Here is a 19,215-nt window from a genome sequence, read left to right as displayed (position 1 = left end):
TCAAATATTCATTCACTCACAGGTATGGGATACATGGAGGCTCCACTTCAGACAGAGCAGCTCTGTACGCTCGGAATGAGGAGGAGCTGTCGATCAACGTGCAATACTCCTCTAATCCCTGAGAGAGGACGAAGGAGGAGGCGGGTTACGAGAGAGAAGTGATCAGCATGATAATTATCAATGAGCCCGGATGTTCAGCTTCAAACACAGACATCTTGAAGACTCACCTCCGAGGTCTGTTTCTGCCACTCCAATCTCCGGATGGGAGCAGAGTCCAGGGCTGACAGTATTGCCAGGTAAGAGTTGAAATTATTCAACTTTCTTAAGTGCTGTAAAAAGAGATTTGTATTAATGTGATTGCATTAAACAACAAAACTACAGATATATCACGATATTCTGGTTGACTGACCTTCATTATCTTGATGAACTTGAGGAGCAGCTTCTCTCGGTCTTGGGCTTTCTCCTGCTGAATTATCAAAGAGCGGACCCTGTAGGAAAGAGAAATAGACAGATGGTATAAGAGAGGAGACAATAACGCCCACGACAGAAAGCGGTGAGAGGTTGTGATGTTTGTGGTTTTACCAATAGCTCATGTTGTTAAAGTGCTCTGTGAACTGAGTCAGGTTCGGACTCTTCTCCTCGTTCTGCTCCTTGGCCCAAAGCAGCACCTCTGGAATCTGAGGGGAAACAGGAAGTGATAAGTTTGAGGGTTGAGGTGCGGCTCTGGGTCAAAAACACAATGAATGTCAACAAAACACAAACAATTATCTCCAACACCAAGGCACTGCTTTACCTCTATCTTATAGAAGAGTTCAGCATCAAGGAGAGTGAGCTGATCAGCAATCTCATGACTGCGGAAGTCATGAAGAGTTCCAGGCCTGTGAGGAAACGCAAACTGTCAGTTGACAACTTCATCTGTGCTGCTCTAATGCCGTCTACAAAGAATTTAACTAAATACTGTCTGTTATCCCCAATACTGAGCCGTAAGAATGGAAAAGCAGCCTCCCACTTGTAGCATCAACACACCCCCTACAAGTCTCAGACAGCGCTGACCCTTGACCCTTGACCCCCCACAATACCTTGCTGAGACCCCTCGGGCGGCCAGGGGCTTGAGGGAGTTTGTGTAGCGAAGCAGCTTCTTCTGTTCCACCTTATCCAGGATGTTCTTGCGCAGCACGCGGGCGAGGCTCAGCTCGCCATAGCAAACCAGCGTAAACACCAGTTCCATCAGCTGTTTCAAGATGTCCTCCGTCAGCTCCACCAGGCTGGAGGAAAGAAGTGAAAGAAGGAAATTATCATATGATTCAACTTTGTGACAGAAACAGAAGAGCAGAAGGAAATGGACACAGCTGGTCGGTGAATTCAAAGAAGAAGAAACATTTTCTGGTTATGGCTGTCAGCACCTAGGATTGATTTACTTCAAATAAACATTATATAAGGCAGGTCTTTTCTTTATTAGAGTGATATGACTGAAGAATTACACAAATAAATCATCTTGAGTTTACATAATGCCGTGTAAATGGGGCATTAATAACTAATGGCTACAAACAAAGAACAAATATTGAGTCCCACTCACCACAGCTCATCCACTACTCGAACCAACACGAAGAACGTGTTCTTGCTGACTCGCTTCTTGAAGGTGTCTGGACTGTGACAGAAGCTGGTATATGTGCTTTGTGGTCAAGGACAATAAAAACAATACTGTACCTATATCTGGATTACAGTGCACAATAACATGTGGAACTAAGGCAAACTTTTCATTTCATTTTCAGGCTTCAATAAGTGATGAAAGTTTTGCTCTTTTGAAACACAGTGGTTCCTTCTAACGTTAGGGAGTTTGTAGTTCTCCAAATCAATTTAATAGTTATAACTTTCATTGCACAGTTAATTTTAATCATACTAAAGATGAAACAACCAATTTTCCTAATTTATTACATTTAAAGACATAAAATTGACTTTAATTCATCAATCAGGAAGATGACAAACGCATTAACTTTTGCAGTCAAAACAATGGGGCTGTGTAATTTAATTTTCATCTCTTAAATGGTTTGGTCTATAAAATGTAAGAAAAGGGTGAAACTGCTCGTCATAACTAATCTTCAAATTGGTGTCCCACAAAATGTCCACATCCAAAATATATTGAATTTGCCATCACGTTAGAATGAAACTTGTATAATTGATTAAATCATTGTCAAAACAATTGCTGATTTAATATGATGATATATAATATGATGCTGCTTAATGGATCAAATAATCCATTAAGCAACTAATAATAAATTTCAAACTTGGAGGGAAAATTTGATGATCTGGGTTCTGTTTTGGTGCCTTGAGGCAAAGCAAACAATCACAAGAAGCACCAGTAGATTCAGTCATTATGAAAGACTTTTGTATCCATCAGCAGAAAATTGTTGTTTTTCCGTGGATTCGATGACTGCTTTTAACTGTCAGATCTAAACAGCAGCAAACAAGATAAACAAGTCTATCCTTGGTAAATATATATTTTTAAAAAAATCACTTTGCAAGAAAAACAGTCTTCTTCCAACAAAACAACGATCACGCTCAAACTGACATGTTGAGTGATTTGAAAAGGATATCTGTAGTGTAGCTTCTTAATTAGGTCCTCTGGGGTTATAAAAGTCCTATACGTAGTCAGGAAGGCTTCACAGTACAAAACAAGATCTGTCAGGCAAAAAAAAGAGGAAAACAAAGCAGCAGATTTAAATTAGCTGTGCAGCCAGATGTCCCAATTAACCACCTAAAGCTGAAAAGGCTCCATAACCCTGACTGACACTTTGCAAATAAGTGAACAAGAGAGAGACAGAGGCTGTTTAAGATGCTACTCAGGCGAGGAGGTTCGAAAAATAGCAACTCATCCGTCAAACTAAAGAAATCAGACTTTACAAATACAAATAAATCGGTCTAATGACTGCAGGTCTGTCAAGCCATCAATACCAACATGTTCCAGTGACCCTGAAGCACAGTAACACACTCGACTCGGCATAACCGATATATTGGCTAAGAGTGAGTCTTAATGTGTTCTCTGGTCTGTACTTTACCTTTGCGGTCTGTTTCTGTAGCGTGGACTAATAGAATATCTCCTGATCCAGCACGAACATCAGGGCCATCGTCACTCTGGGAATATCAAGGAGAGGTGTGGAGAAAATGAGCGACAGATCAAGAGGATGGAGATAAGTGAATGACAATCAAAGCAGGAGAGGAGAAGAGAGGTTAGAGTAGATGTAGAGTCATGCAGTCTAGCTAAAAATGTAGCTTGCACCTTTCCGGTTTGTGCCTCGTTTCTTCCCCCACACCCACCCATAAAAAAGGCCCCCAGCCCACCCCTCCCTGTCCTGCACCAGCTCCTCTGATGACGATGAAAAAAAGCCAGACTTGTGTGAGAAACAAGCACCCCACTACAACACGTCCTCTGAAACAGATTTATATGTCATCACAGGCCGTGACACATTCCTTCTTGCTTTTCTGATTTCAGCCTATCTCCTGATATTCATCATAGCTGTCACATTGCAGGGTGGGGAGCAGTAGTTTCACACATCTGTCTGTCAGACTGCACCACAGAGGACAAAGGAGGAGGAAGAGGAGGTGTAGGAGGAGGAGGCCGGTTTGGCAATTTTTTCAGCGATGCAATTTCAAAGACTCGACTCCAGAGGGCAGCAATGGCCATCATTGGCACATCTCGGGATCTGATTTCACATCTGAGTGACTCACAGTGACCTTTAGTCTGCACAGGCCTAGGAGGATAAAATGTGCTTTGTATGCTGGTGCTTCACAATTCTGCCACAGCCGGTTTCTATAAACAGTACAGAGCATCAGCAGTGGTAATGGAAGCAGAGGCTCTTACTGCTTGTTTCAGAGTTATCCTGCTCATAATCTCCTTGTGGTCTATGAGGGAGAGTTCGTCCACATCCTCTTCATCGTTTCCTGTTGACTCTGTTGACTTTTGCCTCCTGAAACTGACACACACACAAAACACACACACGTAAGACACCAGTGACGGTAGCAAAGTCTTATGTAAACATTGGAGCGGAAACAGTTAGTTAATCAATTGATAAATTGATGGATGGATGATACTTTGGTTTCAAACATCACATTCTCAAATGTGAGGATGTGAAATTGATGTTAGCAATAGTAATGATGTATTTTTCAATGGATTTCCTAATTTAACGACAAAACACTTAAGTAACTTAGAAAATAATTAGCTGATAATGTCAACACTGGAAAATGAATCTTTTCATCACAGGGTTCTGACTGGAGGCAGTTTGTGATACTTGTGTGAGACAATGAAAGTTTCAAACATGTAATACAGCAGCTCAGATATAGTGGAGGAAATTCATTCTCTTTCAAGCTGAATTTGCTTTTGAATTCACTCTGGAAATGTTGTAGATCCTGACGTCATCATGTTTTCTGTAGCCACCACAACCATCTGCCAGTAATTACCACTGCAGTATCATATGTACAGTGAAAGCGAAAGCGTTTTTTCATGTTGTATTTTTATTTCTCAAAGTATTTTAATGTTTAGACTAGACTGGTTACAAGGAAAGAATATGCACTGATGATCAAATGACAAAATAATTGTCTTCCTTTACATTGAAATATTTTATAAACATGATCCTGGTATGATCCACAGATTTTTTTTTTTTTTTACTATAACACTCTCAGGAAACAACTTTATAATGTAGCCCTGACAGTCTCCATCACATCATGTTGGTGATTTCAGCAACATGTCAGTTTTATAATAAAAAATGCAGAGCTCCTGGTTTTACTTTGGACAGACATTTTAAAACAAAGCTCGAGCACACAGTCGTTGCCCGGTTACTCAGTGATTTGGGGTTGGAGACACATTGGAGGAGAAAAGAACGGGACATGACGGTGCTAAGGGAACTAGAGGAGGAGCAAGAGTGTTGTTTTATGTCCCGGGGCCTTATTTACTTTTATTTAAGGAGAAACTGTAGAATAAATAATCCAAACACAAGTTATTTACTAAGGCGCTGCTTGCACAAATATCAACCAGCAAATGTGCCGAGCATCATCAGTCCTGCTGGAGACTGCATTAAAATAAAAGTTGGTTTAGGAATTTAAGTGAGGTCGACAAGGGTGTGAATTTATAACAAAGTAACCAATATCTACATCAACATACTTATCAAAGCAAGAAAAATACATGCATTTATGAATGGTGGAGAAATTATTCTAAAAGATTTGGTTTATTTCTAGTTTAATTAATTGTAATAAAATGTCAGTTTAATAGTCTTTTTTGGGGAGTTTAAGTACGTAGCAAGGCAGTGGGGAACAGCATGTATTACTGAGAGTGTCAACATTACAGCGCTTACTTTTCCTTGTCCAAAGCCTCTTTGCTATTGGTGGATGGCATTTGAGGGGTGGGGTCTTGAAGTACGTCGTCATCTGCAATCGTTTCCTAATCGATGGAGGGAAAAAACAATAATCAACAACTGTACAGACAGATACATGGAACATGATTGGTGACTGGTTCCATGCAGTGACAGGAGCCTGGTTATTGATGAGCTCGTCCACCAGGCCCACATGCAACACGTCTGGTGGAAGGGAGGATGGATGCATTGTAAAAATGTCTCAGGATCAGGATGTTGTCCCCATTAGTGTTGACGTAAATGAGCTATAGAGGGCTAATGGTTAAAATGCGGCTTTTCCTCAGTACGGGAAAAACCCAACAGATGAAACTCATAGACACCAAAGGGAAGATCTCATTCACACTGAAACGGCAACAAATATAAGACTCCAATCACACGTCCAAATGCTGTGGAGCTCTCATTCTCCCTTACACTTTCACACACCACAACCAATGTCTAAAATATTCCCCCGAACGCACACGCTGACCCAAGGGAAAACCACTACAACCCCACACACACACTGTCACACATGCACAGGTAAGCTGTTATGGGGAATGTTAGTGGAAAATTGAAACCCAGTGAACCATTAAGAAAACACCTCTTGGTACGATGACATGTCAGGTGTTAGATCAGAACAAGGTTAAAAAGCTCGAAACAGTTGAAGCTGAGCCAGAGAGACGGCAGTCAACAGCCAGGCAGAACATACTCATGGACAGCTTTCCCACAGACAACAGCCACAGCAGGCAAACCTGTGAATCTGAAGCCGTGCTCAGTCAGGTTCCACTACATTCACATTCCATTTCAGCACCACCACTTCCAGAGATGAATCAATAAGGGCCGCTCAGTGCAACAGATGAATGGCGAGGGTGAGGTCTGCCAGTCAAACGAGCCTTGATTCATTCTCCGAAGTGACGGGACACACAAATGGAATTGACCTTTCACCCGTGGCGGTCAGCTACTTACTCTGAGGGACAGAGGCAGCTCTCCATTGGCTTGGCTGGATGAGTACAAGTTGACGTACTCCCCCTCCCCGCCCTCGTCATTCGCACTCTCGCTCTACGGGAAAAGAGGAGGGACACAAACCGAGGCGTAAAGCAGCGGAGAGGGGCACAGAGTGTTTTCCAAGGGGCAGACAGGCATAAAGAGGGTATATGTGACTTAGGGGGAGAGGTAGCAGCTAGCAGAAGTCTGGTACTCAACAGTGAGCGGTAAGTTTCCCAGCTAAGAGTCTTCTTCACCACCAGGTGACACTGGAGTGCATCGTTTATAAAGGTAATGGCATTTACTGGCAAAGGGAACATGCAGTGCAACATGCTCTACTGGGATTCTTTTACGAATAATCAGACAGTAGACAGTATGTAGGCAGTGATGATAACAGCAAAATGTCAAAAAGTATATGAGTCACTACATTATCATCTGAGCAACACCACTGAATACCAAACTGCTTTAATCTAACACCAATCTGCCAGGGGAAGTCCAGTATCACATTTTATGATCTATCATAGAGAGCTGGTTCATACAAGTATCCTGCTTGAACTCCCACCATCATCTATCCTGTGTTAGCTCACCGCTGAGGTGTGGAGAGAGTCAGTGAGAGAAGACTCAGAAGGAAGACAGACAGCCACAGAGCCCATTGAGCCAGCCAGGGAACCGTTGGGCCCGCCCCCGCTGCCATCCAGAATGGTGGCATAGGTCAAGGCAACATGGTCCAAGCTCTGTGATTGGTGCAAAGAATTAAAGCAGGAAAGAAGAAAAAAATAATAATAAAGGACAGGACTAAGGGATACAGAGGTGAAGACAGAGCAGACAGAAAAAGAATCTTAACAATAGAAGGAAGAAGGTGGGGAAAAAAAGTGTTCACCTCATACTCCAACACCTCTATAAGTCTGGACCATGGGAGTGACGTCCCTGAACACGAAATGCACTCACTCACGTAAACCAGTGGTAAAAGAAACATCTAACATATAAAATATGAAAGATGAGGGGAGAGATGTTCAACAGCAACACTCCGTTTAGCTCACATCAACTCTGAGTATGTCTGGTTTTAGGATGAGATTTGTCTCTGTGTGTGTGTGGCCAGCTGAGGAGATGCCTGCCAGGAAAGGTAGCGGTGACCTGTTTTAACATGTTGTGCATACCAGCCCTGTTTCAACATTCCCGCAAAAAGCGGTGCATCCACAGATCACTGATAAACACGGCAGACAAACTTGCACTGAGACACACACACACAAAAATGCGTGCACGTGTTCATACACAGATGAACGGGATCAGCTGACAATTCAGGCCACGCTTACTTTTTTGGTAATAAAAAACCTGATCAAATTAGGAAATTTCCTGCTGAGTATTTCCTTTGCTTTCCACTCAACATATGCAAAGCAGCTTCCCCAGCATGGTGCAGCTTCCCTTAGACATGCCCCAAAACCATCATGCCCCAAGGAGTTGAGGAATGCAAACATTCCACAGAAACAGACAAATGGTAGGTGTGGAAGAGTGTGTGTGTGTTTGTGTGGAAATAGAGCATGATGGTGAAAGATAGACTGAATTCAAGATTTAAAAAAGTATGGAAAGAGTGTGTGCGTGTGTGTGTGTGTGTGTGTGTGTGTGTGTGTTTGGATAGTGAGTGATGTGGTAGGATGAAGAAGATGAAGAGGAGAGGAAAGAAGAGTAGCAGAAACAGGAGGAATGTGTTTTCCATCAGGACCATCTGGTGCTGCATTCCACCAGAGATATCCTGAGGGAGATCCACACCGTCTTAGTATCCCTCACAAACACCATGGGGTCATTATGGGTCAACCCCCCTCCCCAGAAATAATGACCCAAGCCACTGTAACATATAGTCAGGTCAGGATCAGGCCCTGACTAACTGGAATACAGAATTGATTAACCACCAGCTTATTCAGTAACAAGAACCTGTTGATGATTCAGACGCCCCGTTTATACCAACAAAGGGCTTTTTTGTTATTTATTTGCCCCAACCTAAGGCCTGACAGTCTCTTGTGATATTTGGAGGAGCAACACAAGACACACTGACTCTGAGGCAAACTGAAAGGAGGGAAAGAGTCAAATAATTACCTGTCACGAGGAGGAATGTGCAACACACAAACACAAGCTCAGCTAGCCAGTGACCGCACAGACACAACCACAACAAATAACTGCACGCACTCACGATCACGCAAAGCACACATTAATCACACCGTATCAAAAACAAAAAATCCAGCACAAAACAACAAATCCACACTGTGAAAACAACTGCACACACGGACGGGTGGATGAACAAAATTAAGAACCACACAGAAAGTAAACCACGGAGCCCTGAGGGAGCGCCCAATCAGGGACTTAAGAAGAGGGGAGAGGTACATGAACAGATTGTATCACATATGGAGGGCACACAGGTCAAGCCACCCCTGCACCAGTCCAGGACCACACAGCACCCACGCCAAGAGTGGAAAATGGGAGGGGCGGGGGGACTCACCGTGGGTGTGGTCAAGGATGCCTGCCCAATCAGGTAGGAGTTAGAGACGGACATGCTGAGACCCAGCCCAGAGCCCGCCTCCTCCATGGCCGCCACAGACGGCTGGAGGTGGCAAGAGAGAGAAGAGGAGGAGGAGGAAGAGGGGGAGGAAGAGTGGGAGGCCTGAGAAAGAAGGAAGGAAGGAAGAGAGCAAAGAAAAAAGAAAGAGATAGATAGAAAAGAAAGGGAGTAACAGTGATGGAGGTTAAGGAGAGGCAGAGAGAGGGTGTTCAGGGAGAAAAAAGAAGAAAAGAGGACAGTTGATTAAACTAGTAAGCAAGACTGAATCAGAGCAGTTTTAATCAAAGTGCAGCAGTAGAGTGATTAGGTCAAAGTTGGTGAAAACTGAGGAGGATAACTGGCCGTTCCTGAGGAGCATCACTGACTGTAGACATAAATATAACAGAGAGGTGAATGACTCATGTTGAGGTGTTATGGAGTACGAGTATACTGTTTTGTTTAAGTTACAGCTATTCCTAGAAAGCTCTAATTACTACGAGGCCGTGTAATGTGTACTGGTCACACACATTCGTGACCACTGTGACAGTCTAACCGATGCTCTATAATGTCCTGAGCATTAAAAGCTTTATACAGACCAGGCCATCGACAGTAACATGGGCCAATATGATCAAACTGTTTTTCGTCCATTTCCTTATCCACACAGCAGCAAGCAGCTGAAATTACTTTTTTTTTTTCTTTTGCAAAGCCGCCATGTAAAGTCGTCAAAGCGTGTAAGCCTGGAACATGGGTTTATGGAGGAGGCAAACAGGCTTATTCCACTGGGCCACAAGCTCATTGAGTCCAAAACATGGAGGCCAGATTAGGCAGGAGCAGAGATGAGTACATTTCGACTGTACACTCAAATAAAAGAATGATAAAAATAAGAGCTGGGCACAGGGCTCCAAATACACAGCGGTGACAGAAAGAGGACAATGGACAAAAGAGAACCAAGGAGGACTCTGAGGTGGCCTGTGTCGACAGCCATTCAACCACAGTCTATTTTCTTTCCTGGGCTAGGATACTGTTTATCTACAGTAGCTACACCCTGGAGAGGAGTGGCGAATGTTTACTCCCGACAAATGCACAGTCTTCATTTCGACAAAAAAAACAATCAAAGATCAATTTGTGAGTATCAAATATTAACGGCAGCCGTTGGCAAAGGTAAAAAGCCCATTCTGGTGAGAACGTCATGCATCATATCTGATGATGAGGTAAAAAATGAACCATCTATATATAATTGTGAATGTCAAATCATGTTTATCTGGAAAGCCTCAAAGGTGATTGAGAAATCTTGTTTTTAGGGCCTTTAAAAAAAATGTTCCTTCTTCAAAAGGTTTATTTCGTCCTCTCCCGCAAAGACCATCCCATCGTGTCTCTACCTCTCCTATCCCTACTGACTCATTGTCAGACAGTTGTCTCAATTAACCCAGAAGGCAACCCAGCTTAAGATAAGCAGACTGGGTCTGATGAAGGCCTGATAATGGCTAGTCCTATCTCCCACTAACGACCAAACATCTCCACATATGCACAGATATCTGCTTTGGTTACAGAAATTGCAAGGAAGGGAGAAAAAGAGAAAGAAGGAGGGGCTTAATAGGTGAGCGAGATAACAAGATAGGAAGAGGCTTGAGAGAAAATTTAGAGGATTACCACTGGAATGCAGCCTGCATTCCTTCACATTTTTCCCTTTCTACCAATGTTGGGACCAGCCCGGGCTCAACTACAGAGTGTTGCTTATATTGTTCTAATGTCCTCATGAAACTCTTTGTCTTTGTCATCTCATGCATTCATAGTGTATATTTTTGATTTAAATTCAAGCAAGATCGCAAAGAACAATTTCAGCTATTTAAATCAGCAATTCTATCCCCCCTATCCACTCACCTCAGACACTTATTCGTTTTTGTAAAACGGCCTGATAGCCAAATAACTGGGTCCTTTAGAAAGTTTACTGCGCCACCAGCAGACGCATATGGTCTCTTACCAGTTGTCTTTGTTTTGGGGGTAATGCTGGGGGCAGCAGCGGCTCGTGGACTGAGTCTGTGCTGCTGAAGGAGTCGTTGAAGCTGTAGACCTCCTGGAAGCGCTTGTTACGCTGCTCATAGATGCTCTCGCTCTGCGGCATTTGGTAGAACATGGAGGGCTGCGGCTCTGAGTAGTCTTCCACAAACTGCATGTACTGGAGGACTGGAGGAGAGAGACGGGTCAGATTATGTAACATATATTGTTCATGCTGCTCAGAATCATGACTCTCGGCACACCCAAGTCAAGAATGTACTTCTTTAGGTAGTAAAGGGCCGGGTAGTGGGCTCCGGATGTCGGGTCTTCACCTGGCTGCTCGAGCCTGGTACAGCCCCATAACCCACAGACTGACTCTAAACGGTTTGATGGGTAAAATCTGTGGAGTTTCAATTTAAACTGACATCAGTCAGTGACTTGAATTTCGTCACATTATGAAAAGTATTTAAGTTAGCAAGAAGGGCTGACTGTATAGAATTACATAATACAGTAGCTGGAGAGGAAGTGATATAGCAGGTGTGTCAGGAAATGACCAAATGTTGCCCTCTGTGCCCCTGGAGCCAGACCCATTGTAGCACATCCTGGTATTCACTTCCTGTCTCTATTAACAATGGAATATTTCCTTGATATAAGCGATTCTTCAATGAACTGATGATGAAGTGCAGCCAATGTCCGGTTGTGCCCTATTAATCAACCTCATCCCTTTCCTTAACTCCCTCCCTCATTAGACTCTGTCCCTTCATTTGCTTACGTGCCCTCTCTTCAAACATCTCATTTAAAATATCTCTTTTCTTCCCTGCCTTCTAATAACATCCCTATTCCCTCCTCTCCCTTCACTTACTGTGTCTGCTTTTCTTTTCTGGGAGGGGCGGTGGGCTGCCAGACATATCTGCATTCTCGCTGCTTAAGTACTGCGAGACGAACAAGCTCCCATTTGTCTGGGGCATGGGTGAGATGGTTGTGAAAAGGGGAAATGGCGGCGTAGGGTGCAGTTCCTCTTCTGACAAATTGTCATACTGGGAAGGGTGTCGCTCATACAGCACCCTGGACCCTACGTCAGGGAAAGGCGATGCCTGGCTGCTGCGCCGCTTCTTCTGGGGAAGGGCAGGTGGTGCGCTGATGCGGAAGGACAGGGGATTCATTTGATTTGGCTGCGGGGTCCAGTACTCTGGGGTTTGCTGCGGTGGAGGGGCACTAAAGCGGGGATGTGAGGGATGCTGTCCGGGTACTGGGGAAGAGGACTCGCTGTGAGACTCTGGCAGGGGGCTCAGACACCCTCCCACTGGTATTGGGGGCAGGTTTTCCCCTACTGACAAGTCCTGGTGGAGGAAGTCATAATCCGGGTCGTAGTTCTCCGTGTTGTCTGAAAAGTGGAAGAAAAGGAAAAGATTTCATTTTTGTAAGCATTTACTCACAATGAACACGTATTTATGTGTTATAATTCCATGACCTTCACAATAAAGAAAATGCTCATTAGCAATTGTTTTTCAAGGGCCAAATGGTCAAGAAAGCAACAAATCTCTTTCAAAAAATTTTACATCTTCTCACTCACATGAAGTAGCTAATGTATATAAACTGCTGTACCGTTTAATCTGAACCTTTACGTGTCTGGTCAATTTGCTCTTTGCAAGCAGTTGTCTATGTCGCTGTCTAAGATTTGTCTCTGTATTCTTACCAAGTGTTTCACAGCTTGTGTTACGAGAGCACTGACCACTGTCCTGCTCCATGGAGGAGAGCTGTTCATCAGACTTGCTGAGTTTCCCCATGCTGCTGCAGGGAGATAGACGCGGAGATTCGCCCCCATACGACTGGCTCCCCCCAGAAAAACGCCTCTGCAGTAACTCCTGCTCGTAGTCCTGCTGCTGCACAGACAGAAAAATTATAAAAAATATTATTAATTTCCTGTATGTTGTGTTGCAATGGTCCTCCACTGAAAATGAAGGTAAGCTATAAATGGACCAGAAAGTCTGAAATCTCCTCATGAGCTGGAGCTACAGCCTCACCTGTCTGTTAACACTGCAGGGAAGACTGGAGCCGCGGCTCATAGGAGCAACCACTGCCACCCGTGTGGGCGAAGGAGCTGACTGACGCTTCTTTGGGGGAAGAGCTGGTGGAGGACTATAAACGAGATAAACAGCAGAATTACAAAGCAGAAACGCCCTGAGGCGAAGTCGATGCAGAAAAAAACACACTTTCTCAGACATGTATGCACACACAAATCCATGTATCAATACATGAACACACACACACCATCATCATCATCATCACCCCCGGAGAACAGTGAGATGAAAGTGAGCGTGTTTCATGTTAGCCTCTCTCAGCTCTGACAAGATGTTGTTCTGCTTGTCAAACCAAAATTCTTTCAGTGAGTTAATACCAGGTCAAAATGCGACAAAGGGCGGGAACATAAATCACCATGATATGGAGGCCAGTGAAAAGATAGTGCAGAGGTCAGTCACACATTCTCATGCACTGGACGGTCATCTGATTGGATGATGAGATCTTCGAGGAGTACCGAGGATGACACAGACGTTGGGATGATGCAACCATGCAAGTCAAGAAAAACTTTCATCCAATCAAGAAGCTTTTTGGGTTGGATTGGGTTGGGTTTGGGGGGGGGGGGGGGGCTAAGGTGGGATGTTATAATGGAGACTGATGATCCTATAGGCTAACATACTTCTCCTTCTGAGAGGGTCTCCTTTGGCCGGCATCAGCATTCAACTGTGCTCTGTTCCCAGAATCCAAAGGGAAACCAAGAATGAAAGAGATAGAGAGAGACAGCAGAAAGAGTAAGAGAGGAAGAGACAGAACAACAAACAAACCAAAGTGGGCTTAAGCGTGAAAGTGGAAGATTTTAGAGAATTTGGGGTTTGGATTGAGAGGGAAATGACTAGTAAGACCTTTGCACAAGGAGCGTTTTTTTCATACTTATATGCACTCTAATGTTATTTGTCAAAATTGTATCCATCAGATCAGCGATGGAATTTCTCAGTGATATTGCGGCTTTTATTTTCAAGGTTTCTCTTTCAAAGGGTACGCATCTAACCAGTCACAATTTGTGTTGTTGACAACATCATATTTTAAAGCATTTGTGGTAGAAGACGAAGCAGACCGATATAAAGTTTATGTGTAGATTTAATAGATTTTTCTCTAGCCATTGCTTCTGGTTATTGAAATTATAGGATGTAGCCAAGTGGAAGCTATAGGATCAAGCACCAAGCGCTCTCCTCTCTTCATCAATATTGGGTGTAGCCAGATAATTCATCTTTTTCAGTAAATTCAGTAAACAGATTACCCTCACTTCATGTTGATTCCACCTCTCTTTTCCAGAGCTGCAATTTGTTTCTACTCTAAATGTGAAGAGTGTATGGCGCATCGAAATTCACCTACAAATATTTATTATTTTCAAAAACCTTTAAACTACCATAAAGTTTCAGATGTTCAAACTTGCAGTAGGTCGAAATCAGTAAAAATAAACAAAATACGAGGGACTCGCCTTTCAATACCCATATCCTATTCCTCATTTGGTGTCTAAACCTTTTCACGTAACTTCGATGTGAACTGAAACAACTGTGGAGAATAAATGCAGAACGGACTCTTCTGCTTTTGTCCATACAGTGGAGAACAGTCACAACATTTGTGTGGCCACATAACTGCCAATCCACATCTCTGCAGCTCAATGAGTGGGGAAAAAATGGCTTGAACTGAGAAAAGAAAAAAACTGATATTTAAGTCTTGCAAAGATTACAGACCTTGACCAACAACATCAACAAACTATATGAAGGAGCAGCTCAGTACCAGAGAACTTCCGGCAGAATTCATTTCTAAGTCTAATATTCACTATGGCAATCACCTGGTTTTAAGCATTAACTTCCTTAATTGCCAAAGAGCATCTCAAAATAGGGAGGGTGCAGTGTAGTACAGCTGCAGAGAATAGGGTCCTCACCTGAGCTCTGCCATCTTTGCTTCGGGAAGTGGGGGTTTGGGTGGGGCTTCCTCCTCATCTGGTATCTCAGGGGCAACCTCTGCGGGGACAACTGCTGGAGCGGTCTTATTCGAGAGCTCCTGCTCCCGATCTATCGAGGGCAACTCTGTTGACACGCTGCTTCACAAATAAAAGTTGTCTGAGTGAACAATTTACTTTGAGTGTCTGGATGTTGCTGTTTCAGGAAAGCAGTATTTTAGGACTCACCATTCTGCTGTGATAGCAGGTGGTGCTGGTTTGTTGGGTGTGGTCGGTGATGGCTGCTCCTGTTTCTCTATGGTCAGCTTCACAAGTTCCTATTCATAGACAGACAACAAAGCCAGCTTCAGCTGATATAGGGATTAAGACGGGACAATTCACACATTTTGTCCAATGAGGGGCCTACCTTTACACCGTCCAGCACTGCTTTGATGACACTTGTGACTGATGCCACATTTTCCTTGTCTTCCAAGTCAATGCCATCCAGCATCACCTGGTCTGCCCAACGGATGAGGTTGGCCAGACTCTGATACACACGGTTATGGCAGGAAGACAGCGCAGAACTGTTGGAATGGTGTGAAAGTAAGTATGGGTGAGGGTAGGAGTAGAACACGGCGATGGAGAACAGGACAGAGGAATTCATGAATCAGATAAAAAGGAGATGATGACAGCATGGTGGTGAGCATGACGGTGAGAGCAGGCATAGAAACAGGAGGTGCAGAAAGTAGAATGATTAAAGACGACACAAAAGAGGGGTGTGAACAAAAGCAATTGGAAGTATATGTTGAACCGAAGGTGAGACAAATCAAGTAGAAACAAGAAAACATGAGAAGCTTCATTTATCATCTATTACACTACATATTTAGGGGGACTTTCTTGAGGAACTGCAGGCGATTCCTGACAACACAGAAGTAATAAGCTCACTCTAACCACACAAGGAAGCAGGGTGTTGTTCAAACCCCACACTAAGGTGTGGCGCAGGCCTGTACCGACATGCTGCAGCTGATTCACAGTGCTGGAATATCCATCCACTGTCTCTCCACAGCTTAGCCCCAACGTGAGTGGGAGACAGCTATGTACGGGCGCTCGCGGAAGGATTTAAGGGATGGTGGAGCAATTGGGAGGATGGAGAGGTTTGACCCAGAAAGATTACATGAGCTAAAGGTTGTAGGTTACACCAGAGCCCAGTAGGAATTGTGGAATTGTAAAAAGTCTGCACATAGAGTGCCCAGTCAGTTTGACTTTGGCAAATAAGCACTTAATTCAACACAACCCTGTGTCAGACAGTGAGTAGGAGTTACACCCACTGTTGACCTACTTATTTGACCAGTATTGATTTAAATCACTGCACTACAGTGGAAGTGAACAACACTGTTAAATAACTGTGATTCAACATTGTGCATGCTAAACAGATGGCAAAACTAACTTAACCATATTTACAAAACAGTACAAATCTTTTTTCGATGTATGGCACACAATGGTGACTGCATGTAGTTTATTTACCAAACAAACATCTGAAGTGTTGTGAATTAACTAGCTGGATGCAGTAGTGTATTCAAGTTGCTGCATGAAGTCTAAGGCTAAAGCAAAACATCAACATTCTACTGTGATCTATTGGGGTCTGTCTCCATCAGACTGAGGTCAAATCCCCAGAGATGGTTGCCTCTCAATGTTGCGGCAACAATCCATCAGCTTCCTTTAAACACAGAGATACTAGTTTAAAAAACCTGCCACCTCTGACCTCAATATCTTCATCTGCATTGACGGATGGGAAAAGTCGCAAAGACAAAGACAGAGAGGTTCTAACATGTCTTGACAGTCCATACAAATCTGAGGGTGCTTTCACAGAAGGGGCTGATGTCATTCGCAGAAAGTATAGCAAAACAAATTAAATCAGTTAAAATACAGTGTCTAAGAGGTGGCATTTATTTCCATCCCTTGAAGGTAGGATTTTTGATAATGTGCCACATCGACAGTGATTCAAATGTGAACGTAATTTTGAAAGACGTCATGCATCAAGTCCAGAGCAGCTTGCGGCAAGGGTTGTCACTCTTCACAAGCTGCTTAGCGAGCGGTAGTCAACATCATGCTAGTTCTAACATGTCTTGCGTGCATGTCAGCTATGTGGTAAGTTACAGTGAAAGGCAGAATTCATAAGAATGATTCGACAAATCGGTATATTGTAAATGATCTTATGTTGTAAAGGAAAGCAATCAGGGAGCAAGGTTTGTTGTACAGTTATCCATCTTGAAAAGATAAGGTTTATAGGTTCCAGGGAATGAAGCCTTTCAAATATTATCCTCAATTATCTATCATACGGTGCTCACCTTTGTTGTACCCGGGCTTCCACCTGAACCAGGGGCAGGATCGCTTCCAGCACCTTGCTAGCAGAGCCAGGAAGCATCTCCAGCACCTTCTTCTCTACAACCATTTTGTCCACAATGGTCTTGAAGTATCGCAGGGCACTGACCACCTCCTTCTCATGTTCCTCCAGTCGACTGACCTTCTAAAAAACACAATAAAAAGAAAATAGTGCCTCAGAATTACAGTACAAAAACCTATGTGGCATTATCATAATAATGACAAGCTCTTTAACAACACAAACACAGTGAAATACGATCACTGAACAACCTCTTTAGTATTTGGACCGTCACAGCAGTCTGTGCTCTCTGCTGTGGTTTTATGACTCCCGTGGTTTGCGCACAGTTCAAGGCACCATCTATCAATTGATGTGGCTTGGAGCAATCTTGGTTCTACAGCTTTTTCAGGCTCTCTTTCACGGCAGGACCGCTGGGGAATTTACTCATTACACTAGAAGCCTTAAGAGGGAGATGAGGAGTTCATTCAGGAAGTGGCCCAATTCCATTCAAGTCATCTTTACAGATTTAGACACCTGCTGAAGCACACGCAGCCGCCACAGGGACTGGGAAGCGGTGGGAACCAGCAGGGATATTTGGGCACACACCGACACAATGGGATATGAGAGCACAAAACATTACGGCAGGAAAACAACTGCCTCACAAATAGTAAACAAAGGCAGTGAATAGGTGGGAAAGAGAAGGATTTCCCACAACACACACATTTTCTGTACACACACCTTGTTAGTAGGTTTCTCAGTACTCTTGGCTGCTGGCTCGGGCTGCAGTAGCTTGCCCTTCTTGGATGGTGTCCTCTTGATTTTGGGTGAGTGGAACTTGTCCATCAGCTTCATGGTGAAAGAGGAGAGATGGGACCGCTGCGAGTCTGTGGACAGAAGGAAAACAGAATAAAGTTGAGTGGTTGGTGAATGACGACAGATTCTCAGAGGGGGCACATAGAATTTAGATTATAAAAACAGATGGCACAAGCACACTGAAGTGTATCGCACAATGTCACTCAGCCAAAGTTATGCTCAAGTGCAGTTCTCAATGCCAGAGAGATGCAACAACAAAACTGGAACTTTAATGAGGATAACACCAGCTTTTTATAAGTGTAAATAAGTTATAAGTATTTGTAACACCCGTTTTTAATCTGCTCTTTTTGCTTCCAGCATAAATCTGCTGGGCAAGATCTCCCAGCAGTCCATGATGTCTATTTAGTGCTGAGATTAAATTTGCTTTATGATACATTATTGAGAGAGAGTTCATAATAGCAGAGTAATTTAGCTGAATTCCAAATGTTCAGTGTAGGGGTTGCTGATTGTATCTCAGGAGAAAAGAGTTCTCCAGCTGGCTCAAGGTCCCCCTTCACCTCTCAGTCCCAACTCTTCATCTCCCAAACAAACTGAATCAAGAGATAGATGCTAATGACAACGGTGGGAGTCAGCAGGAATTGTGGGTTTTTATCAGCAACAAAATTGTGCCTCTATCTGCAATAATCTCCCCTCAGCGCGATGACAGCAGGACCTGGCATTCCACGGCCATCAGCGTAAAAACACTGAATGCTGAGTCGCAATCGACAACAGTAGAATACCACAAACTAGAATTCCAGCCGCGCAGCGCTTTCATCTGTACCATCAATCCACATGCCTCACAGATATCCACTCCACTGTTCTTTCCCTCCACCCCTAATCCTCGTCATCCCTCGCTCTGAGCGAAAGCCAAAGTTGGTTGAGGCAGCCAAGAACGGTTGCGTCTCATTAAATATGTTGATGTGAACGTACAATCCAGTGTCGTTTCCTCCTGATACAAATGCCTGTGATGAGGCATGCATGACCCCTCAGGCTCTTGTTTTACACTGCTTTTTTTAAATCTTATCTCAGTTTGCTGCAAAAATGTATCAACAATTGATGTTTTGCAGGAATTAGTAAGTTTCTCATGGTGCATGGTTGATTAAATAAACCACTGAGCTACTGGAAACGTGTC

The 19,215-nt window shown here is 43.6% G+C and overlaps 1 protein-coding gene across 5 annotated transcripts in view; it reads right to left on the bottom strand.

Moving 5' to 3' along the window:
* Positions 1–19,215, bottom strand: part of rapgef1b (Rap guanine nucleotide exchange factor (GEF) 1b) — a 41,600-nt gene that overhangs the window by 2,847 nt on the left and 19,538 nt on the right. Inside the window, exons 2-24 of one of the 5 annotated variants that reach the window (XM_053447610.1) lie at positions 17,970–18,115; positions 17,200–17,378; positions 15,279–15,435; positions 15,101–15,189; positions 14,855–15,013; positions 12,912–13,026; positions 12,584–12,770; positions 11,750–12,271; positions 10,874–11,076; positions 8,854–9,015; positions 6,950–7,096; positions 6,345–6,437; positions 5,346–5,431; positions 3,860–3,971; positions 3,057–3,132; positions 2,595–2,679; positions 1,577–1,669; positions 1,080–1,265; positions 794–878; positions 583–677; positions 410–488; positions 228–329; positions 21–118 (exon numbers count right to left, since the gene is read on the bottom strand). In XM_053447610.1, coding sequence (XP_053303585.1) covers positions 21–118; positions 228–329; positions 410–488; positions 583–677; positions 794–878; positions 1,080–1,265; positions 1,577–1,669; positions 2,595–2,679; positions 3,057–3,132; positions 3,860–3,971; positions 5,346–5,431; positions 6,345–6,437; positions 6,950–7,096; positions 8,854–9,015; positions 10,874–11,076; positions 11,750–12,271; positions 12,584–12,770; positions 12,912–13,026; positions 14,855–15,013; positions 15,101–15,189; positions 15,279–15,435; positions 17,200–17,378; positions 17,970–18,115 — 3,256 coding nt within the window. The remainder of the gene's footprint in view (positions 1–20; positions 119–227; positions 330–409; positions 489–582; positions 678–793; positions 879–1,079; positions 1,266–1,576; positions 1,670–2,594; positions 2,680–3,056; positions 3,133–3,859; positions 3,972–5,345; positions 5,432–6,344; positions 6,438–6,949; positions 7,097–8,853; positions 9,016–10,873; positions 11,077–11,749; positions 12,272–12,583; positions 12,771–12,911; positions 13,027–14,854; positions 15,014–15,100; positions 15,190–15,278; positions 15,436–17,199; positions 17,379–17,969; positions 18,116–19,215) is intronic. The other 4 variants (XM_053447606.1, XM_053447608.1, XM_053447607.1 and 1 more) reach the window with 4 other exon arrangements.

Source organism: Pleuronectes platessa, chromosome 19 (assembly GCF_947347685.1).
Source record: "Pleuronectes platessa chromosome 19, fPlePla1.1, whole genome shotgun sequence".
NCBI classification, from domain to species: domain Eukaryota; kingdom Metazoa; phylum Chordata; class Actinopteri; order Pleuronectiformes; family Pleuronectidae; genus Pleuronectes; species Pleuronectes platessa.
This window is presented reverse-complemented; position numbering and strand designations above follow the sequence as displayed.